This window comes from Schistocerca gregaria, chromosome 1 (genome assembly GCF_023897955.1).
Source record: "Schistocerca gregaria isolate iqSchGreg1 chromosome 1, iqSchGreg1.2, whole genome shotgun sequence".
In the NCBI taxonomy this organism is placed as follows: domain Eukaryota; kingdom Metazoa; phylum Arthropoda; class Insecta; order Orthoptera; family Acrididae; genus Schistocerca; species Schistocerca gregaria.
The window spans coordinates 967,637,130-967,662,602 of NC_064920.1; the positions used below are offsets into that span (position 1 = coordinate 967,637,130).

General features: G+C 40.2%; 1 protein-coding gene across 2 annotated transcripts in view; it reads left to right on the plus strand.

The window, feature by feature from the left end:
* Window positions 1–25,473, plus strand: part of LOC126276507 (protein GPR107) — a 209,423-nt gene that overhangs the window by 44,691 nt on the left and 139,259 nt on the right. For both annotated transcript variants that reach the window (XM_049977281.1, XM_049977282.1), the window contains exons 3-4: window positions 1,947–2,092; window positions 6,542–6,711. In XM_049977281.1, coding sequence (XP_049833238.1) covers window positions 1,947–2,092; window positions 6,542–6,711 — 316 coding nt within the window. The remainder of the gene's footprint in view (window positions 1–1,946; window positions 2,093–6,541; window positions 6,712–25,473) is intronic.

Below are 25,473 nucleotides of genomic sequence, written 5' to 3' on the forward strand. Positions count from 1 at the left end.
CTGGATGGAACACAACTGCATAACGAACATGAGAGTGGCATGTGTCAGTGCAGTCCAATACCACAGATATTGCTTACTAGACGAATACTTGTTTGGCGTCCATTGCGGTGTGATTTTACATAGCATGTATTTGCTCACAAATTAAGTGACTTATGAACCATAAAGAGTATTTCATTTCCAAGTGAAGAAATCAACCAATGTAAGAGAATACTTGTTATTCATTTCACCGCTATATTTGTATGACTGTGCATATTATAGTCTGTGCCCCAAGGTCACACGAATACTTTGTGGAGTCACTATACAAGACCCTTTTCCTAGGGTGCAGACAATGCAGTGCCGCAGCAGGCTCCACCTGCGAGAAAGGCTCGCGTGCTTCGGATGGAGTCTGTCCAACAAGTCGCCGCGATTTACTTGGCTGGAGGATTGGGGGTAGTCGAACTGGGCACCAGCGAGATGACTGCTGCACTGTTTGTTTCGCGCACGTGGGCAACAGTAGGCAATTTTTAACAAAGTTGTAATAGAAACAATTACCAGAAATGTTGGCTAACTGCTTCTCTGCGTCAAAGGATAAGCAACTTATCGAACAGGTTTCCGAAAAGCAAAATTTGTGGAATATTGCCAACTCTGATTGGAAAAATCAAATGAAAAGTCGTAATTCGGGCAGAAATCAGAAGAAAAATGAATAAAACAAGTAAGTAGAAATGTCACTCAGTTACAGGAATTACTTCTCAGTTTGCCTTCAGTTAACGAAAGAAGATAATGAATCTGGTTGGATTTGAATCAGAAAAATTCCTTAAACTTCACCGCATCATCAAGTAAATGTTTCACGATATAAGAACATTTGTCTCACTTCTTTGCGCTTCCTGGATACCCTTTCCAATAACGTACAGTCCTCCTCCTCTTCCCTAACTTCCACATACTTTCGGAGTGCCAAAATTAACAGTTTTCTAGCACAAGCACTGCGCTACATGTATACCCTTTACTGCCTCCGCTGCACTGCCCCGGGACTAGCAGAGCACCTCGCAGCACACAGGGAATAGCGTCGCACCAATGAATCGCACGGAACTGTTCTAGTCTAGGAGAAACCTGTAGCACCAACTGACTTCCAAAAAACTCTAAAAATTATTTCAAACCTTTTAGAAACTTTTTTTCGCTTTCACCCTCACAAAAAATGTAACGGGGAAAAATTTGCCACTTACTACATTTTGGACATTGCTCTGATAAAAGTCCCGTGTCAGACGTTACATTTTAATTTATTTCTTCACTATTACCGATTCTATTGACCAGAACTTTTGCAGACATTATCGACATATACTGCTGAAGGCAACTATAAAGTTATTTCGTTGTACGATTCTTAGTTTAGGAGATATGGCATGATAAATATCGAGTAGCACGATATTTGTTGACCATTCTTTTTGTAGTATCCACATACTCCTCCACATAACTACATGGAATCCGATAAATTCATGCATCATTAGCCAATTTTAGTTGATCCTCTAGCGTTCAGGTGGGTTTGTAGATTTCCACAATATTTCGTTTTGTCGAGATTTTCCTTATGCAGTCAGTAACATCCTCAACTAAAGGCAAGAAAACTTTTGATTTCATAGGCCCCTGTGCATCACAATTAGTTTTGTACAACAGTCTTAATGCTGACGTTGTCTGTCTGTAGATATTAACACATTCACATGTATAAACAGTTTGGCATATGTACCAATTTGAAGTGCCCAATGTTAAAATTACTAAGATCCATTGTTATAGGCAAAGAGGTTATAAAAGAAATCTCAAGAGTTTTATTCTGTGCTGTTCAGTTACAAACATAGTTTAGACTGCAATTTATTAATATCCATTCATGTTCTCTTTGAAATTTTGGAACATATCGGTAACGGATTATTTTTCTACGCAGTTTCCATTTTGCAACAGCTATATTTTATTCTTTATTCTTGCAGTTTGGATTCAGTCTGGATCGGACATTAAGTGATGCTATGAATCCATATTTGGATAGCCATCAGGATGGCTGTCTCCTACAACACCCTCCAAATGAGGACTCCACAGGAGCTGTTATTTATTTTATAATGGACCTACAAAATCAAAAGTAAGGCATTTTAAATTCTTACTTGTTAGTGATTTATTGTTAACTGCAAAAGTTATACATAGGCTAATGTGAGTATTGGTGTGATACAAAATTTATATATTACATCTTTAGTGACTAGCGCTGTGTAGATTGCTAAATTATTATTTTTTATTTATTTTATTATTTGGTAACATATTTGACCTCTGATGTCAACAGGTCTAAATTTACAGCTGCTGAAACAAATGTTGGTGATAATATGCAGTAAAACAATATTTGCATATGTGCTATTGCACCCTGACACCAAACTTTGTTTCAGAATGTCAAAGTTTGAAAATGATGATGGTAATAGCCAAAACATGTTATGAAATAATAATAAATTTCAAAAACTCAATGCAGCTGGACAGTATTTTATTCATAAAAGTTCATAATAATCCTCGCACTCCAACAAATTAATCTCCTGTTTTAGTAGGAGTTTAAAAAAAAAAAAGGTAATGCACTAATTGTAGGAAAGTGTTGCAATACAAAGAAAACAGAATTAAAAATGGAATTAATATTCCAATGATCTGAAATTGCATAAAATTTAATATGAATGAAAATATAAATAACCAAAAATTTTTAACTCATAAATGGAGTTTTTCATTTGACATTTGAAGGAAATTGTGGCATTGCAGATAAAATAAAATAAAAAAAAACCAAGTGAATTTATCAGAGATGAAGTAATAACATAAATATGAATAATCAAAATATTTTCAATTGCTTTTGACTGGAGAACTGGCAACTGCTTTTAGAGGTAGTGTTTATTTTATATATAGAAATACCTCACTGATTACCTGCCTATACTGTAAAAACAAATCATGTTTTTAAAAGTATAGATACAAACTATCGAATTATAATGTAGAATCTTGTACAAATTAATTGTATTATTGACTTAATGGTGTACTTGTTTATGTGGAATATTCTCAGTTTTTCCTCCAGATGAAGGAATAAATAAATTGTGATACCACGTATTTGACAGTAATATTAACAGTATAAGGAAAAGATAGATTGCTACTTACTGTAAAGGTGACACGTTAAGTCACAGACACATACAGCTATTAGACACTTACCCATTAGCTTTCCACCACAGCATTCATCAGAAAAGGAAACACAACACAACACACACACACACACACACACACACACACACACACACACACACACACACAGCAGACTTCCTGTCTGCAACTTAATGTGTCTTCTTTACAGTAAGTAGCAATCTATCTTTTCCTTATATTGTTGTTATTCTAACCTGCATTTTCCATTGCTCCACAGTAATATTCATCATTTTCTATTCTATTCATATTCATTTAAATTTGAAAGTTGTGATCTATTTTCAAGAGGAACTTACTGAAATCTTGAAGTTGGGAACACTTGTGGTTTCTTCCATCATGTAGAAATTTTACAGCATTAGATTTTGAAAATTGTTATTTCAACAAACCACCATTTACAGATTTTATGCAAGCAAATATGCATAGTGACAGTAATAGCATATTTCACATTTAAAACAAGCACAAGTCCATATAGAGAGGTCTGAAAGCTAAAACTGCTTTGTAGAAGATTGTCATTAATGTACTTTCATTGAGTTGTCACAATAAAGCATTCAGAAGTAGCTTTCCATAATGGATTCAATCCAAAAGCCCTGCTAATACATTTCTGTGGCCTTCATATCCTGGTCAAATGTTTTACCCATGTCTTCACTCACAACAATTTGTTTGGAAAGAAAACTGAATGAGAATGCAACAAGTTTCAGAGACATACAGCAACTCACATCTCTGTATGTAACCAGAAATACCATTATGTCTGGTCCTTCTAGAAGACCTCCTTGTGGCTTGGCAGTTGAAACTGTGAGAAACTTTCTACAAAATGCAGGAATCGTGTTGACTCCCTCTTTCTTATGGGTTTTGCAAATACTTTAGCCAAGGCAAGCTTAAAACGGAACACTGGAATATGCATTCTGAGTAGACAATTTGGGGTTGTGTTCGTTATTTAATACTCTCATGTATTTCACCTGCCCCAAGAGACTAAGGAAACAGGAGCATTTAGTGAAACTCACCTGTATTCTCATCAACATGGCATGGACTTCTAAGTCCCTGTTTAGTAAATTACATGTATAAATGCATAAATTGGTGTACTTGCTGATATTTGACAAAAACATTCTGAACATAGGAGAGTCCTATCATGATTGTCTTGCTCTTCCAACTCAGTGCCTAGCTTATTGTCAAATCTCTCTTCCTCCTTGCTGTATTGAAATTTCCTTTTTTTTTTCCTATTGCAGAAATTTTTTAGTATATTGTGAACATCAATTTTGCACATGAATTAAAAGCATTGTCACACCACTTCACAGTCACATATAAAATATCAACAGATTCCAAGATTAGAGAAGTATGAGTTCCTTTAGATTCAGAGATGGAAGATAAAAGATGATGTGCAAATGGATAATGATATTACAGAGGAGCTATTGAATGTTGGAAAGGCACATCAAAAAGTGGCAGTTATTGTTGTGGTGTCATTGAACTTGGAGTTTTCATCAAGACACTGACTAAGAGCATAAGTTTGATAGCTGAGTGACAAGTAATCACTAACTGGTGTACTTACCTGCTGCTCAACAGTAAATAATGTAGAATTTTTGTTATGATATTATGACTCATAGCGTATAGAACCCATGGAACCAGTGCAAGTTTCAGGTGCATGTACACTGGTCAACCAGAACATTATGACCACTGACCTACTATTGATATAACCTATCCAGTTGATAGTAGGGTCACCTGGTGAGGAATGACTGCTGGTCAGACACATGCATGATGCACATAGTACCACTGAGTGTGCTGTCTGTGTGTAGAATGGGGAAGGCACATGATCTATCTGAGTTTGACTGAGGGCAGATTGTGATGGCCCTGAGGCTCAGCAAGAGCATTCAGGAAACTGCACGACTTGTTGGATTTTTGAGGAGTGCTGTGGTGTGTCTTCAACATTTAGCGAAACCAAGGTGGAATCACACCCAGACGTGGTGGGGTTGTGTGTCCACCTCTCATTACAGATGTCGGACGTCATAGCCTGGGCAGACTGGTAAAATAGGATAGGCGGTGAACTGCAGCAAAAATAACATTTTAATGCTGGGGACTGTACAAGTGTGTGTGAACACTCCTAACGAAGGGCCTCTGCAGCTGACAACACATGCGTGGGTCAGTGCTAACACCACGATGTTCGCAACTACAACTGAAATGGGCACGTGACCATTGGCACTGGACCTTGGTGCAGAGACAGAGCATTGCTTTGTTTGATGAGTACCAACACCTTCTTCATCATGCCAATGGGAGGGCAAGAATCCTTTGTCTTCCGGGGAAACAGCTCTTTGACACCTGTAGTGGTAGACGGAGACAAGCTGGCGGTGGCTCCATTTTGCTCTAGGGAACATTCACATGGGCATCCATTGGTCCAGTGGAGATCATGCAAGGCACTATGACAGCCGAGGAATATGGTACACTAGTTGCAGATGACATGCACCCCTTCATGTTGATTGTGTGTCCTGACGGCAGTGGCATTTTTCAACAAGATAATGTGTCATGTCACAAGGCCGGGAGTGTGAGGGAATGGTTCGAGGAACACAGTGTTGAGTTCCTGTTTACGTGTTGGCCCCTCAACTCTCCATATCTGAACTTGATTGAATACATCTGGGATGTGATTGAATGTGGAATCAGAGCTCATCGCCACCTCCCCGGAATTTACAGGAATTAGGTGACTCGTGTATGCAGATGTAGTGCCAACTCTCTCCAGCAACCTACTAAGGCCCCATTGGTACCATGCCATGACATGTCACTTCTGTTATCCGTACCAAAGATGAACATCCTGGCTGTTGGTCAGGTGGTCATAATGTTTTGGCTGATAAGTGTATATCAGTATAATAACTTCAGTGGATTCTGTTTTATAGCTGTCACCTGTTTTCAGAGTTATCACTAGACCCAATAAATTTCACCCTTGGCGACTTGCCCAATATAGTTGCAACAGTTAGTGCAATAATTCTATATCTAAAATAACAATGTATTCTTGCATTGTTCTCCACAGTCAATTTATTGTTTCCCAAGAGTGTAATTGAAGGTTCTCCATAATGTCAGTGTAATTATATTGACAACAATGTGAGGAGTCACCAGAAACTACATATGGTACAGTAGCTCTTTAAACTGTAGGTCCCTTTCTTTCTGGTTGGATAACTTGGGTAGATTATGTATGCATAGGTGTCACTTGGAATGTGTGTGTTCTTTTTGTTTTGTGGCTTAATAACATTAATGTATCAAAATTGGTCCAATATTGGTATCATGGCTAAATTTCATCTGTTTGCAAATAAAATAGCAACTAATTTTAATTACAGGTACTCACACAGTGACAATGATATGTATATCAACATTTAAACAACATTATTGTCTTCCAAACTAGGTTACGTGTGAATTGCAGTGGTGAAATGCAGAATCTTAGAATTTACAAGAATCGGAATGACATGCCTCCTGCAATGAGACCCAAGAGAGAATTCGGTATATCGCCACTTACACATACAACACTTTTTAATCAGAGAACAAGACGCAGCATACCTCGGCATGATAAACAAGGTATTTTTCTCTTAATTTTGTCATGCAAGAGTTATTTCTTTACTTTTTTATCAGAGCTGTTTCGTCATCTTCATTAATTGCTTGATAGCTTACAACAATATGGTCACTTAAATTCGAAATCCCATAAATTCTTTTCTTGACATGTCATTAAGCCAGAAGACATAGTATTTTGGGAAAGAACCAACAAAATGTTTGAGGTGATAATATTCCTATTTTGTTACAAATTTGTATCTGTCGTGTTTCATCAGTTTATTGCATCTTGGTGGGATTAATTTACTCGCTGGTTCTCTCTCCCCTCCCCCTTCCCTCCCCTCCCCTCATCCCCTCCCCTCCCCTCCCCTCCCTCCCCCCGCTCCTCCCCCCTCCCCCTCCCCTCCCCCCTCCCCTCCCTGTGTGTGTGTGTGTGTGTGTGTGTGTGTGTGTGTGTGTGTGTGTGTGTGTGTGTGTGTGTGTGTGGAAAAGGGACCTTTTTTGTATTAGTTTGCTTCCATATATTATTTTGATTTGTGTACATAACAGATTATACAGATAATTTTCCCAAAGGCGGACATTACATTTGATTTATGAATGAATGAATTCAAAAGTCACACTGATACCATTTAGGAAGCAATGCCAAGTTTTATGTTTATGGAAAGCCACCTTCACACCTTGTCCAAGTACTTTCCTTCAAGTTGTATGCACAGAAGCACATTCTAAATGTCCTTGAGCCATAATATGCCTTCCTTGCAAGGATGCTCAGAAATACTCTGTGCGTAGAGGCAGTGACTTGTAGTGACTGAAAATAAGCACTTTGGAAAGAGAAAGATGTTGCATCAGGAGAGACTGTGACCATAAGGTGGATGTTTAGGACACCTCAACAAAGTTTGTCTCTTGGCTCCCTTGTAGTGAAACAAGATGTCTGCACAGACCTTATCTGGTATGGAGGCAGCCGATGTCAAGGATGGGAGAGGGATCACTTTTGAGTGCCTGTAGGGATGTGGTTTTAAATGAAAAAATAGACTTAAAGGAAATCCAGGGCATACATTATACAGGAGACCTCATCTGGGCTGTACTGTAGGGGAGTACGCCAGTCTGAGTTTTAGCCAAAATACGGAAATAGAAAGGAGAGAGAAAGGCGGTTCATGTTTAAACTAGCCAGTGGTTGGTCTGGGAGAGCAGAGACAGAGTCAGCCAGCATGAGATCACCTGCACTGCCTGAAAGATAGAAACCAAGAGCACCTGCTCTGTCCCGGGGCAAGAACTCAAGAGAGAGAAACAACTGCTCTCCAGAATTCAGGAACAGTTGGTAGCAACCAAATGATCCCTTTCTCATATCTCCCTATTGGCTAGTTGGTGGCATGGGCACTTTTTAGTGTATTCAGCAGAGGACTGAAAAGGTATCCTGTTAGCAGCTTTTACCAGAAAAAATTCTTTCTGTCCTGAGGAAACAGGTTGGTTGGTCATATGGCACTGGAAGAACTCGTACAAGTTTCCAAGTCTAATAAATTGTCCATGAACTACTCGTACATTTATTGTAGGTCCACTGTTGGCTAAATCTCATGGATTCTGTTGAAAAGCGTAAGGAACATACTTCAGTATACCAAACTACAGTGTTTCTCCCATCTTTGTTCAAGCATCATTTTGGCAATAGTCAGTTGCAGGAAATTGACATTCCAATGCTGTGAGCCTATCCCATATCTTATTGCCATCACAGAGCTGTATCTCCTGTGAGAGATTTCTATGGAAGCAAGCTATTGTATTTTTTTTGTTTGCTCCTAGAACAATGTTGTCATGTCAACCATGTAAGAGAATTGTATTGTGTGCGTAGTGTGCCAGTTGCCTGTTTACTGGCCTGTGGACTGTAGGCAGGAAATGCGACTTTCAGGGTTTTATTTGGCGCTGTTTCCTGCTGTATTAATTTCTTTCCTTGCTACCTGTGGCACCTTCCATTGTGCCCCGTAGGTGTTAAGACATTGGTATCTCAGGCCTGACTGCATTCCATAGAAATCCATAATTGCAGGTGAGTAGGTCTATTTCTGATGTGAACACTTGACATTTCTTTATGTAAGTGTCGATTAAGCATCAACCAGGTTTTACGGTGTGAGGGTTCATGCCAACAAAATGCAGCTTCTTGCAGTTTTGAGTCCGGTGCTGGTTGGACGACTACCGTACAAAATCTCAAAAAAACTCTTCTTGTGTTTTCAGGCTCCTGGTAGAAAGTCCTTATACTGTGCAACTACTTTCCATCAAATTATTTGCTTAACAAAAGAGAGATGTTCTCCTTCTATAATTACTACAATCTATTTTGTCGCCCTCCTTAAAAATTGGGATCAGAATCGACTCCTGCCACTCTTCAGGTATCATCTCGAGTTCCATACTTTAGTTTTCACTTTGTGAACTACTTCCACCAATTTATGTCCCCCATTTTTAACTGATTCTGCAGTTATGCAATCTGATCCTGGTGCTTTATGGTTTTTCAATTTGTTGACTGCATCTCTTACTTCCTTTAACATTGGCTCCAGTTTCTGGGGTTCTGCTGTATATATATCATATGCCTGCTCATTTCCTGCTTCCTGGTGTACATTTAATAGATGTTCAAAATATGCCCTTCATTTACTTAATAGAGCACTGGGGTCTGTCAGTATTCCTCTGGCATCCCCCTCGAAGTGCATTCATCCTATCTTTGAACCCCTTCCTATACCCATTTATGTCTAGGTAAAGTTCCCTAATGTTTTTTGTTTTACTGTTTGTTTCCATTTTTTTAATTTGATTGTTCAAATAATCCCTCTTCTTTGCCCGTAGCCTATGACCAACTTCCCTTCTCATATTCAAGAATATTCACCCTGCATCAAATTTTGGAAAAGAAATGGGAATACAGTAAACCAGTTCATAATCTTTTCATAGATTTTACAAAAGCATATGATTCAGTATTTGCAATCAAAATTGTACAGAATTCTTTTGGAACGTGGAATACCAAAGAAGTATGTCAGAAGTGAGTTTGAAAAACACAAAAGGTAGAGTACGCATGGGGAAATTGGAGTCAGAAGAATTTGTAATAAAGAACGGACTTAAGCAGGGAGATGCCCTGTCCCCACTACTTTTTAATTTAGTCCAAAATATATTGTACGAATGGCAGCAGATAATTCAGAGGGTGTGGAGTTAAATGGAAGTATTAAGATATTAGGGTATGCAGATGATCTAAACATCATTAGCGATAGGCTAGTGAAGATGTAGGTCTAAGGATAAGTGAAGACAAAACTAAATACCTGGTTGCCACTAGATTGCCAACAGCAGTAGATCAGGAAATGTTAAGAGTTGGAGATATGCAGTTTGAAAAAGTGAACACATTTAAGTCTAGGCGTGGACATTACTTCGAGAAATGAGATTGAATCCGAACTGAAGAAGAGATTCCGGGCGGGAAATGCATACTATTTCTCACTGAATAGATTACTTTCATCATGGATATTGTCTACGAATTTAAAGATTAGAATATACAAAACTATTATTCTACCAGTTATGCTGTATGGGTGTGAGACTTGGTCTCTCACTGTGCAAAATGAAAACAAAGTTTTGAGGAAAGTTTTCGGAGCAAAAAGGGATGACATTAGCGGAGAGTGGCAAAAACTGCATAACGAAGAGGTTCATGAAGTCTATTCAAGCCCTGACATAATCAGTATTAATAAATCATGTAGGCTGCGATGGGCAGGTCACGTAGCTCGAATGGATGAGGGCAAGGCAGCACGCAGAGTACTGGTAGGGAAAACTTCCTCTGGGGACACCGAGGTGTAGATGAGAGGACAATGTGAGGGGTGATTTGAGGAGCCTAGGTATTGAAGGTGAATGGAAGGAAATAGCCCAAAACAGGGACAGATGGCGAAAATACGTTGCTGCGGCTCTCGAGTCCAATGTGACCAGTGTGTGTGTGTGTGTGTGTGTGTGTGTGTGTGTGTGTGTGTGTGTGTGTGTGTGTGTGAGGAGAGAGAGAGAGAGAGAGAGAGAGAGAGAGAGAACTGTTCTCAAGTTGGAAACAGCATCAGTTGTGAACTAACTGAAATTTTTTATATTGAATCTTTCATTCACTTGTTATTCTTTCAATGTTGAGAAGCTCCTTGGCAAAAAACTTCTCCAGGAGGCTTCTATGGTGTAGCACATGGCATTGCAGGCTCCTAGCAAGCACTGTATATGATGCAAGCACTGTATACGATGCAAGCACTTTATACGATGCAAGCACTGTATACGATGCAAGCACTGTATAGATGCAAGCACTGTATATGATGCAAGCATGTTGTAAGGAGACCCTGTGTCACTGCATTACACTCCAGGAGTGCCTCACCAAATGAAAACATCATCATGCTAATATACTAACTTACTAACTAATAAATGCCAGTTATATGTTGGCTAGATGTAGTTCAAAATATCCAAGCATGCTCACTCATAAAGGACTGCTTAGTGTACAAATGCTTTTCAAAGGCTCCTATGTGCTTTTTCTTTTTTTCTTTTTTTTTCTTTTTAAGAAATAGGCACCTGTGTTCTTCCATATTTGCCCCTATGATAGAGTAAACACCAAATTAATTGTTAAAATAACTAATTCATCATAGAAACAAAGATTTGTAACACAACATCTCTTATTTGTCTCTCCTCTATACATTTAGTCCTTTTCAACTAACCATTTGCTTTAATTGTGGCATTTACAATATCAGTATAATAGTTTTTTTTATGAGCAGTGTGTTTAAACTTGTATATGGTAATAATGTAGCTTCCATCAAATGGTGATTTGAAACACATTTGAGGTTCAGTAATACTTCAGGGTTCAATTCTTAAATATTATTCTTTCCATTTTTTGTGGTTGTAACTTATTGTGGGTAAATTACTGTCTTAATTAGCTTTCTTGAAACATTGGTTCAGATCCTTTAAGTAGCATTACCAGTACATCAGTTAATTACAGTGTACAACATTTCTGATGGCTCAACTTCCACTATGTTCCTAGGTGTCTAATTAACCCTTTTTGCTGTGGTATCTGACCATAACTGAATATTTATATGTACGTTCCCATATAGGAAAGAGACTTATTCTCTAGACTTTAACATCAATTATCAATACTAGTTAAAGAGCCTTCTTATATCATAAGAACTAATGTACATTAAATTGGTTAGGAGTTTACTGAGGCTTGACTGCCTCTGACATTATCGTTATTTGACTGGAAACATATTGACCCAATGGTGCCCTGTCAAGGTCCATATATTATTCTTGCAAGCAGACCAAACTGGCAATCAAGGCCAAATAGTCTACTTATAACTACTTTCCCCTAGAAAACTATACAAACCATCACCCAAACATTTTTTCGCCAAAACAAATAGAATCATCTTACCCTACAAAAAAGGATTACTTATTACTAAATAAGTAATGGTCATAGCTTAATAACCTGTATGTCATTATTATAGTTTAGTTTCAAAGAGTGGAGAAATGTTGAAAGGTGATTGATGTTAGAGGGCAAACATGTCATTTGCCATGGATATTGTTTGCAATGCAACAAAACTTACGAACTCATATAACTGTATTAATAAGCTCAGTCATTCCACAACACTACGTTAACAAAGGAAGAGAAAATTTTCATTTTACGGAGCAACTTTATAGTCTTTATATAAAAGCAATAAAGAATAATTCACTCATACAAGAGTAGTTGTGCAAGTAGTACTCATTATGTACCTGAATATCTGTGTGTGTGTGTGTGTGTGTGTGTGTGTGTGTGTGTGTATTCCAGTCTCCCTCCCCCCCCCCCCCCCCCCCAAATAAGGCAGTCGACCAGTGTGGTTCACTTTGAAAACTGACATTATCTATAACTGTTCAGTTATTACTTGTTATGAAAGGTTGCAAGTCTTGAGTATTATAAATACCTTTCACCATTTTTGTAGCTGGGCCAGTCAGTATTGTGCTTTGGGGGGAATGCATTCTTGTAATTACAGGTCCTTCATACAATGGGCAGAACTTAATTTATCAATTTCTCATTCTTAGAACTATTTTTATGGTTTTTCAATAATACCAGGTCCCTAGTCTTATAGTATGTTGGACTCCCTGTTTTCCACCTCTTTTTCCTCTTTTTCTCCTTCTTTACTTAATAATTCCTCAATTTATTTCTTGTCACATTTGTGAGGGTTCATTTACTTTGAACTCTTCTATATGTTTCAACATAGATTCTCCCTCAACTTGTCTACCTCTACTTCTATTGAAGATATTTTAGTGACTGAATGGGGCATTTTGTTCAATGTTTTTTGAATTCCCCCACCAGATCTACCCACATAGATTAGTGGGTTGCGCAATACGTGCAACGCAACCTATTTAGTGCACGTGTAATTTCCTTGGCCTTATTTCCGTGTGGGTGATATCTGGAACTTAAGATATCATTTACCATCTCCTCAGTCAGAATTCTTTGAGTTGAAATACATTCGGACCTCCAATCAACTGCTGTTTATTAAATTGACCAGCAAGGTCAATATCAATAGCCTTCAAACTGCGATAGACAGGTACACTGCGCCGCAGTTGATTAGAGGTCCGAATGTATTTCGTGGACTCCATCTGAACTTTACCTGTGATGACAAGCAGTGTTTGGAGGCAGTACTTGGCTCACACTTGCTGTTGTGTGGGGCAATCAAGCAGATTATGGTGGCCTTGAAGCTTTTCCTGATGCTAATATTCTGACTTGGAAGACATGGAGTATTTCGGAGACTACAGGACTGTTGGCTAAACAGCCTTATGGTACTCTAGTTCCAAGTATGCCATTTGTTTTGAGTACTAGAAAGAAGAAAAAATTAAATGCTGATGAGTACCTGTTTATATGGACCAAAGTTGGTAATGGCAATTGTAAAATAAAGATCAACGGCGATTGTATGATTTATTATAGACAATAAAGATCCTTATCTCCTTTCCTTATATCCTTTCTAAAAAAACAATGATTGAGGTGGTTATGGGTCGCACCAGCCCGCTCGTGAATTTTGTTTTTTAAAAAGACGGCCCTCTGGTTTGCTCACTAGGCGGGTGACCTTGAACGGGACTTAGCCGCTGGCGAGGCTGCCGCGGGCAACGCGGGCCCTAGTATTACGAGGCCCGCGTTGCAGAAAAATTCACTTCCGGTTGCGCAATGGCGCTGATAAGGCCGCTCGCTCGCTGCGCGGCAGCCGGAAGTTGTTCGATAAGGCGTGCTGGCTTACACTGTGCCACAGCACGGAGCGTCATTCATTGGTAAGTCTTGGAATCTTTGTTTTTAAACTTCCACATGGGAAAAATATATTAAAAACAAAGATTCCAAGACTTACCAAGCGGGAAAGCTCTGGCAGACAGGCACAATGAACAAAACACACAAACACACACACAGAATTACGAGCTTTCGCAACTGGCGGTTGCTTCGTCAGGAAAGAGGGAAGGAGAAAGAAAGATGAAGGATGTGGGTTTTAGGGGAGAGGGTAAGGAGTCATTCCAATACCGGGAACGGAAAGACTTACCTTAGGGGGGAAAAGGATAGGTATATACTCGCGCGCGCGCCCACACACACACACACACACACACACACACACACACACACACACACACACACACACACACACATATATCCATCCATACATATACAGACACAAGCAGACATATTTAAAGGCAAAGAGTTTGGGCAGAGGTGTCAGTCGAGGTGGAAGTGAAGAGGCAAAGATAATGTTGAATGACAGGTGAGATATGAGTGGCGGCAACTTGAAATTAGCGGAGGTGGAGGCCTGCTGGGTAACGGGAACAGAGGATATATTGAAGGACAAATTCCCATCTCCTGAGTTCTGATAGGTTGGTGTTGGTGGGAAGTATCCAGATAACTCGGACGGTGTAACACTTTGCCAAGATGTGCTGGCCATGCATCAAGGCATGTTTAGCCACAGGGTGATCCTCATTACCAACAAACACTGTCTGCCTGTGTCCATTCATGCAAATGGACAGTTTGTTGCTGGTCATTCCCACATAGAAAGCGTCACAGTGTAGGCAGGTCAGTTGGTAAATCACGTGGGTGCTTTCACACGTGGCTCTGCCTTTGATCGTGTACACCTTCCAGGTTACAGGACTGGAGTAGGTGGTGGTGGGAGGGTGCATAGGACAGGTTTTACACCTACTCCTTCCCTCCTTCCTGACAAAGCAGCCACCGGTTGCGAAAGCTCAAAATGTTGTGTTTGTGTGTTTTTCCATTGCGCCCGTCTACCGGTGCCCCCCACCTGGCAAGTGTATATATATATATATATATATATATATATATATATATATATATATATATATATACACTTCCACATGGGAAAAATATATTAAAAACAAAGATTCCAAGACTTACCAAGTGGGAAAGCGCCGGCAGAGAGGCACAATGAACAAAACACACAAACACACACACAGAATTACTAGCTTTCGCAACCGATGGTTGCTTCTTCAGGAAAGAGGGAAGGAGAGGGAAAGACGAAAGGATGTGGGTTTTAAGGGAGAGGGTAAGGAGTCATTCCAATCCCGGGAGCGGAAAGACTTCCCTTAGGGGAAAAAAAGGACAGGTGTACACTCGCACACACACTCATATCCATCCGCACATACACAGACATATTTAAAGGCAAAGAAAAGGGCAGAGATGTCAGTCGAGGTGGAAGTACAGAGGCAAAGAAGTTGTTGAAAGACAGGTGAGGTATGAGCGGCGGCAACTTGAAATTAGTGGAGGTTGAGGTCTGGCGGATATCGAGAAGAGAGGATATAATGAAGGGCGAGATCCCATCTCCAGAGTTCGGATAGGTTGGTGTTGGTGGAAAGTATGCACTTTTTGTTAGGAGCTGCTGGCCGAAATATGTGTCCACAATAGCGTGTGCCTGTCCTCTCCATTGTCAAAAAAATAACTATGTCACCACCGCAGCGTCATCCCCCGTACAACCAACAGTTGTTTCTTGTGATCACTTTGATTTTATCATGGCCGGCACTGGATCCCATGCTGTACTGAGTTAGTATTATTTGTCCCTGTTATGCAAATTAGTCGAGCTGCGAATTTTTACTTCTTCCTTAATAACGCTGTCCCAGTACGAAGGTGCCATTGACAGAATTTTGGTAATCTGGTATTCCATACAATGTCCTGTACTGAGGCAATGCTTGGCCGTTGAAGATTTTTCTGGCTGGTCCAGACATGTGTATCATCATTGCTCCACAAATCTGCCCTCCACGGGGTGATAAGTCTGTTCAATGTATAACATCCTGCAGCTACAGAGAATCCAAGTCTTAAGCACAGATCGTCTTTGAGTCTAAAAGAGTGCCAAGTTATATTGGTGGATGAAAGATGCATTTAACTTTGTTTCTCCAATAGTCTTCCTATTTTCAAAGAAACAGCACCAATTTATGGCAAAACATTCATTCCTCTTAGTTAATCTCTTTCTTCCAGCTCCTGACTTTCACTAGCATGTGCTGGACATAAGGCATGGCCAGTCTCTCATTTAGACTATCCATTCTCTCAAAATATGGAATGGAGGTGGTGTGGCTCATCAGACAAGCTGTCAGAATCTGATATGGTTTGTGCTATGTGGACCAACGACCTGAGTACTCCACTTCATTGTGCAGGATGGTGACAGCTGGTGACCTGTAAGTATAAATCCATTTGTGTGAGTTTACGATACACAGGATGACCCAAACTGCCATCCTCTTTTCTCCATACAAAAATATCCAGGAATGGTAGTTCACTGTTTTTCTCCATCTCCACCATGACCTTGATGTTCAAAAAAGCTAATAGTATCCAGAGTGGGTGGTATTCTTGGGGTGGGTGCAAAGTTCAGTCCCTTCTGTAAGCCTTATGTCTGAGGTTGTGGCGAGAAGACTCTGTACATAGGCACCTGCCCCCCCCCCCCCCCCCCCCACCACCACTAAATATATGGACTGCTTAAGATTCACAAGGATATCATGCCTCTTGGACCACCTGGTTAAACATCTAGCAACATATCTGAGTGCTGTGGCTTAAGAACTTGTGACTTTCACCGTCAGATATTCTCATTAATTTTGTTGTGGTCTCACTTTCCACTCGAGTGCCATTGCAGGAATCACTGTTGCTCATTGGTGAGAAGCTGGAAAGGAATTTGTTGATTTATTTAAGCATGTGCTCACATCAACTTACTTTTTGTTCAGTGACCAATACTTTGAACAGACTGATGGTGTCACAATGATTAGGCTCACGATGATTAGGCTCTTGTTACCCATTGTCGCCAATCTTTCTATGGAAGATTTTGAGGAGGGAGCTTTCCAATCAGCAAAGTTGAAACGTCCATGCTTTTGGCAATATATGGATGACATCTTTGTTATCTGGCCCCTTGGCACTGCATCGCTGGGTGCATTCTTGCAACACATAAATTCTACATCTACACGTGTAATCTGCAAATCACCATGAGCTACATGGCAGAGGGTACATCCCATTGTACCAGCTGTTAGGCTTTCTTCCTATTCCAATCATGTGTGGAGCACAGGAAGAATGAACGTTTGAATACCTCTGTGCATGCAGTAATTATTCTAATCTTATCGTCATGATCCCTGAGTGAGTGATACATAGTGGGTGATTGTAAATCCGTAGAGAAATCATTTAAAGCTGGTTCTTGAAACTTTGTTAATAGACTCTCTCAGGATAGTTTATGTCTGTCTTCAAGAGTCTGATTCTCTTCATTCAAATATCAAGTTCACTATGGAGATGGAGAAAACCAGTGAACTACCGTTTCTGGACGTGTTGGTGTGGAGAAAAGAGGATGGCAGCTTGGGTCACGTTGTGTACCATAAACCTACGCACATGGACTTATACTTACAGACCACCAGCTGTCACCATCCTGCAGTGCTCAGAATGTTGGTCCACAGAGTATGAGCCATATTGGATTCTGACAGTTTGTCTGATCAGCTATGCCGCCTCCATTCTATATTTTGAGAGAATGGCTGTGCCTTACATCCAGCACATGCTAGAGCAAGACAGGAGCTGGAAGAAAGAGATGAATAAAGAGGAATCGTTGTTTTGCCATTCGTTGGTGGTGATTCATCAAAAATAGGAAGATTATTGGAGAAACATAAAGTTAAATGCATCTTTTATCCACCAACAAAACTCGAAGCTCTTTTAGGCTCAGTGGAAGGTGACCGGTGCTTAAGGAGACCTGATGTCTATAAGATTCCCTGCAGCTGCTGGATGTCATACGTTGGACAAACTTATTGCATTGTGGAGGACAGATGTGTGTAACACTGACGACACACACATTCTGGACCAGCCAGAGGAATCTTCAATGGCTGAGCATTGCCTCAGTGTGGGACACCATAAGGAATATAAGAAACCTACATTCTGTCGTCTGGGACAGCGTTATTAAAGAAGAAGTGGAAATTCATAGCTCAGCATGGCATTGGATCCAGTGCCATGTTAAAATCACAGTGATCACAAAAAAAAAGGCTGTTGGTTGTGCAAGGGATTATGCTGTGATTGCAACATAGATATTTGGTTGACAACGGCGAAGACGGGCATATGCCAGTGCGGACACACATTTCAGCTGGTGGCTCTCAACAGAGGGCACTGAGGTGACCGACAGCTGCACACAGTATGGTTGACAGCCTCTGGATGTCATCTGACAGATGGTGTAACTGTCTCTCTTGCTACCAATCTGCATATTTGCACTGTTGGTCACCAAAATTTGGCGCATTATTGCCAGCACAGCTTCTTTTCTGATTGTCATAAATAGGAATCTTTGGTTACAGCCTGAGCAATGTGTTCACCACACCTGAAGATGCTGGTCAGTTGTACCAACAAAATATTGTTGAATTTTCACAATGACATCCGATGTCTTGCACAAGAACTATATTTACAATTCCTACTACCTTTACACCATATACAGGTTATTGTGTGCAACATATTGAGCTGTTCTAAGAAGTATTGACCTGTAACACAGATTTCACAACCAGAATCCACAATAATTGTCACAGGACTGGTACCTTCTGTTCGGTTGTAAATGTTTCTTTGAATTTTACTCCTTTCATGTAATAATTTTTATAATATAAATTTCCCTTTAGCATACCTTGTGAAAGTAGAATACAATAGCTGTGACTTGTTTTCAGCAGCTTCTGGTGATCAAGCTCATCCCCGGAAGCTGTCTAATTTCGCCTTTCAGTATTATTGTAATTAGTTCTGCTGGATATTGTAAGTTGGAATTCCCTAAGATTTTTGATGATGTCGTTGTTGATGGTATTACCCCTCCACTACTGTCTATACCAAATTTTTCTCTGTTCATTATTGTCAGCGCTAACATTTCTTGGCTGTCGATTATTGTTCTTTTGATTAACATTATTAGATTAGTGTGCATTACTATTAGAATGCCACTGCTCAGATTGAGTTTCTATAGTCTTTAACTGTTCAAGGTGGTCTAAAAGATTATTCAGTTTCCCTCAGTCTCTGCCCAGGAGCTTGTCCCTTACTTGCCAAGGTAGTCAACTCACAATTACTTCCAGTAAATGTTCCTCTCTAAAATGTAGCTTTTCTAGCTACTACTGTTATACAGTTTGGACCCTAATAACTCTAAACATAATTTCTTGTGAGCTCCATCGCTCCAATATTTTGATTTAAATACATTTTCAGAGTTCCTGTAGGTTATAAATTAATCTAATTTGAGAATGCTGTATTGTGTCACATTTGCTATTAAATGACTGATGACAAATCGAAACTTATTGTGCTCACTCCACATTTCAGGTTGCATTCCTTCAAAAGCAGTCAAAAAATCACAGTTTGTTTATGGCCAGATGGGAAAAACGATGGAAACTTATGGTTTAGACCCCTACTCAACACAGCAGAAAAATCATCACATTATCAAACTGCAACTTACCTTTATTTAAATCTACAGCATGGGTTTTTCTTTTCTCTTGACATGCATAATTGGCAAACAGTATGCTGATACTCGCATTATTTGTATACATGATACTGTTTATCTCTTCTTAGTTGGTAAAGATTATTTGAATTCCTGTAGAAAATTAATGAAAAGGTGGATCTGTTGAAATTTTTATTATACTGCTGTTAGGATTAGTTTGCGTACTATTAATCACAAGTTCACTTTTACACTCTAACTTCTGTAGTCTGGGTTATAATTCGTTAATCGTCAACATTATTGTATTTGCATGTTTAGTTGGTACTTTCTGTAAATTAGTTCTTGTTTCAAAAAGTTACTTTTCCAAAGTATGTACCCTCTTAAGTAGATTCTCCTGTACGACTTTTATTGCATGTGTCAAACAGTGTCAAGTCCAGGTGGGAAATACAACAATGTAGGAAAAGACAGATTGCTACTTACTGTAAAGAAGACATGTCAGGTTGCAGAAAGGCACGATTAAAAGACACTCACATATAGCTCATCGACAGTGACAAATAGGGATCCTAGGGATCCAGGAGGTAAAGGGATGGGAATCGCCGAGAGTCGGTGAAGGAAGTCGTCGTGCACCTTCTGAAAGAATTTCGGGACTCAGTGTCCAACACCACCATCCAACTGCCCATAATCTAGACACCCACGTCAAAGTCACCAACCGCTTCATTCATCGACTTTCCACCATCCTTACCCCTTTACCTTCTGGGTCCCTACTCGTAACTGATGATGCCACCTCCCTATACACCAGCATCCCTCATACCCAGGGTCTTACTGCCATTGAATACTACTTTTCCCATCATCCTTCAATCTCCAAACCTACTACCTCATTCCTCATACACCTTACTAACTTTATCCTAACCCACACTTACTCCTCATTTGAAGGGAAGGTATATAAACAAATCCAAGCACAGCTGTGGGCACCCGCATGGCACCCTCCTATACCAATCTATTCATGGGCCATCTAGAGGAGACCTTCCAAGTCTCCCAAAACACCAAACCCCTACTCTGGTCTATGTTCATTGATGATATCTTCATGATCTGGACTCAAGGCCAAGACACCCTATCTTAATTTCTTCACACCTCAACACCTTCTATCTCATCTGTTTCACATGGTCCTTCTCAACCCAGTGTGCCACCTTCATAGATGCTGACCAACTCCTCTCTGATGGCTCCATTCACACCTCTTTCCACAGTAGACTCACCAACCACCAACCACAACCCGAATCCTCCCACCACCCCCAAAAACCAGCCACAAAAGGAGTGTCCCCTTTCTCACTCAATACCACCCCTGACTGGAACAACTGAGCCACATCCTTTGCTAGGGCTTTGATTGCCTATCATCATGCCCTGAAATGAGGTACACCCTACCTGAGATACCTCTCACCCCTCTTAAAGTGGTGTTCCATTGCCCACCCAACCCCCACAACATCCTAGTCCATCCCTATGCCACTCCCAATCCCAACCCCTTGCCACAAGGATCATATACCTGTGGAATGCCCAGGTGCAAAACCTGCCCAACCACCCACCCAACACTTATTATTCCAGTCCAGTCACAGGTGTATCCTACCCCATCAGGGACGGCACCACCTGTGAAAGCAGCTATGTCATTTACCAGGTCTGCTGCAATCATTGCACAGCTTTTTATTTTGGTATGACAACCGACCAGCTGTCCACCAGGATGAAGGGCCACTGCCAAACTGGGGCTAAGAGCAGAGTAGACCACACTGTGGCACAACAAGCAGCTGAATGTAACACACTTGAGTTGAGTGGGTGCTTTACTACCTGAACAATCTGGATCCTTCCATCCTCCAGCAGCTTTTCTGTACTGCGTAAATGGGAGTTATCCTTACAACACATTTTCCGCTCCCCTAATTATCTTGGCCTCAGTCTATGGTAACATATTGTCCCCACACCATCCATCTCTAACAGTTTCCACCCTCTCTGTCCTATCATCTCCTCCCCATTCTCGTCTCCCACTCTGTTTATTTGCAACCCTCTGCCAATGCATCCACTGTCTTTCTATGTCCTCTCTTTTTTGTTCCTTTTTTCCCCACCTCTGTGCCCCACATCCACCTGATGCTGCGCCTGTTGGCACCCTCAACCAGACAGTGTTCATCTCTCTCACAACCCCTAAAGTACTATCCCTTCCCCTTCCCACACGTTCCAGATTTCTGCTTGCATCCCGTGTGATTTTGCATTTTGGCTCAAGATGCTGGAGTTGGCAGTCATGAATGTGTGAAGTGTGATTGCTTTGTGTGTGTGTGTGTGTGTGTGTGTGTGTGTGTGTGTGTGTCTCTCTCTCTCTCTCTCTCTCTCTCTCTCTCTCTCTCTTTTACTGATGAAGGTTGTGGCTGAATGCTGTATGTGCGTGTCTTTTAATCATGCCTGTCTGCTCCTTGACATATCTTCTTTGTGGTAAGTAGCAATCTGTCTTTTCCTAAATTGTTTTATTGCATGTATATAGATCAATTTGTTGTCAAGTTAATCTTCTATCATCTTATCATCTGCAACCATTCATTTATCTCTGCTATGGGATTAAAACCTTCGTCTAATCTTTGTTCTAAATAATCCATTCTCCCATTTATCTGCAATATCATTTGGACATAGATTTGGATATTTTCTCATCTACGGTTGGAAACCTATCGTTCGTTTGTTCTTCAAATTTGTGATTTTATTATCCATGTGTATCAATTTGTTTTCAAATAGCATAAAATGTTCATTCATTATTGATCAAGTGCATCCTTCCAAAATCTGTGAAAATTATTCAGATACTGCCTACATAAATCCCTCCACCATTATACCTTTCTCTGTAAATGACATGGTTGTCTCTTTATTCACAATCAGAGATTAACACAAATTATAGTATGTACACAACCTCAAGATATGCATGTTTCCTATACTGATCTCTCCTGTATTTAATGTTGAATACACAGTAAACAATAGTTCAAGCTACGAAAAGATTATAAGCAATATGCCAGACCACTGATTAGTTGTCAATAACTGATGATTTGCAGTAACTGCTACTGAAGGTGGCCCGCATGTGTAGAGGCGAGCACTGCTGCTCGAAGTCCCAACGTGTTTGTACTGCCTCTGCAGATTCTGCCAACTGTCGCTGATATATTCACTGACTGCAGTGATGGATGAATGTAATTCTCGATACCTGGTCTTCTTAGTGCCAGTTACTCTTGTTACTAAGGTGCTGACAACTCAGCAGATGCCAATAAAGTAGAACAGGACCCACTTATTGGAATTGGAACTCTCAACACCAGTTACTTACTCATGACACATTAAAGTGACAGCTCCTTGAGTCGTATAGCAACATTTTATTAACTGGTGTTGCCCAGCTCAAATCACTTGTATTTGTTAAAAAAATGTTCACGTTTTCCCGTAACACTTTTAAACTTTTGTTAAGTCCCTTAATGGTCAACTGTCTTCTTCTACTGTGAATACGCTGGATTGTGTGTTCAAGTTTATAGAGTTTTGCACCCTGACGTGTGGTAGCACCTTACTGTGAGAGAGTCTCTTGAGAAAATTTCATCATAGTTAATTTAAACTCTTGATATCATTTGCACACAGCAGATTTCTCATACATAGATAGAGGTTGCCGCTTGCAAGATTTATCTTCTTTCAGTTGTAATTTAAATAGAGAAATTGATTCTTTGTAGGATCATATGGGTGGGCTGCCACTTACGAGGGTTCAAGCTGACAAAATGCAACATCTTGCAGTCAGGCCCAGGTGCTGGTAAGACTACCAACCTGAAAACTCTCAAAATAATTCCCCTTGTGATCTTTCAAAGATACTGATAGAAAGTCCTAGACTGTACAATGACTTTCACTATTACGCGTGTATCAATCTTTAACATCAAATTATCTATCAACAAAAGCGAGATGTTCTCAACTCGGGAACAACATAGCTTATGAACTAACTGAAACTATTGACACTGAATCTTCCATTTATTACTTGATTGTTGAGAAGCTCCTTGACAAAGAACTTCTCCAAGAGGGTTCCACGGCATGGCTCACAGCACTGGAGACTCCGAGGAAGCACTGTACATGATGCAAGCATGTCGTAAGAAAAGCCTTGTGTCCACACAGTGCTCCAGGGGTACCTCAAACATACAAATTCCCTCTTGATGAAACCAGCACAACACTAATACAAGAGCTGTCCAGAAACTAACATACATTTTGAAATAAAAAATTAAGAGTGTGAGAAAACCAAATTATATTACATAAACTTTAAAGGTACAGTCATAAGCTACTTCTCCACTTAACCGTAATTGAAATGAGGCACTTATCATACTGTGGCACAAGCTTTTCAGTTCTGTCTCTGTAGTAATTTGCTGCTTGCGATTGCAACCACTGCTTTATGCTGGCATGCAGCCAGCATAATTACCAAAATGTTGTGTAGTGAGCCATGTCTTCATTGCCTGGAAGAGGTGGTACACGCTCGGTGCCAAATACATTCTTTGCTGTGGAATATGTGGATGTGGTTGGTGATGGGGAAGAACATAATAAGTAGGAAACAGGAAAGGGTACCACCCATACAGCCTACCTGATGGAGGGGAACTTACAAGGGAACCTCCCCATCGCACCCCCCTCAGATTTAGTTATAAGTTGGCACAGTGGATAGGCCTTGAAAAACTGAACACAGTACAATCGAGAAAACAGGAAGAAGTTGTGTGGAACTATGAAAGAAATAAGCAAAATGTACAAATCGAGTAGTCCATGCGTAAGATAGTCAACATCAAGGATAGTGTGAGCTCAGGAGCGCCGTGGTCCCATGGTTAGCGTGAGTAGCTGCGGAACAAGAGGTCCTTGGTTCAAGTCTAAAGTTTAATTTTTTATTTTCAGACAATTATTATCTGTTTGTCCATCCGTCCACTGCAAGGTAACGGCGCCTTAGTATGGGGACGCTACACCTAAACAAACATCGAAACACACGACATCAGTCGACTACAGTGCTCGGAAGAGAGAGTATTCCTGCTAACGAGGCTCTCTGGCTGGCAGTTGACTGTTCGCTACTTTGGACGAGAGTGCATTAAATACGTGAGATGTATTCCGTGGGCATTATGAATCCAGCAAGTATATAGCCTGCGACTTCAATAACAACGTCAATGAATATTTTCCGAACTGTAAGGAATTGGAAAGTTCCTTAAGGGATCGAACAATTGTCGAACATTTGTATGATTACTTCCTACATTTGTTGATAAACAGTACGTGTGGTGATGACGATACCTTGCTGATTGCTGCAGGGCTGTATGTACCAGATGATGAGGTGGTTGACGATCCATACAAAGAACACGAAGAGGAAATACTGCAACTTCAATCTGATGGTATTTCTTTGGGCTACATGAAGAAAATGCTCCAATACAGGTTACTGTCCAAACCAATTAAAAGACGCAAATATAGATTATTGAGTGAAGTAACAAATAAATTTAAGAAATTTAAACGGATGGAGGAAGAAAGTACAATTAAATATTACAAAGAAGTCGTGGAAGGAGGTGGAACCCGAAGACAGAAGTTCAGTGAACTAGAAAACCATGTATAACGACAATTGATTAAAGCCAGAAATGAATTAGGTGCAGTGCATGATACAGACTTACAGATTTGAGGATTGCATTACGCTAAACAAATCAGCCTGGACTTCAAGGCTTCATTTAATTGGCTTGTCACGTTCAAAAGTAAATACAAATTTACAAGCAGGAAGATTACAAAATAGTTAAGGAAGAACTACATGAATAAACTGGAAGAATTTTTAGAGTGTTCAAAGACATTTGTTACAGAAACTAAAGTCAGATTCCAACAGTATGAATATGCATAAATTATCAACACAGATCAGTCCGGTTTTAACTATGAAATGAAATTGACCCACACGTTATCGTTA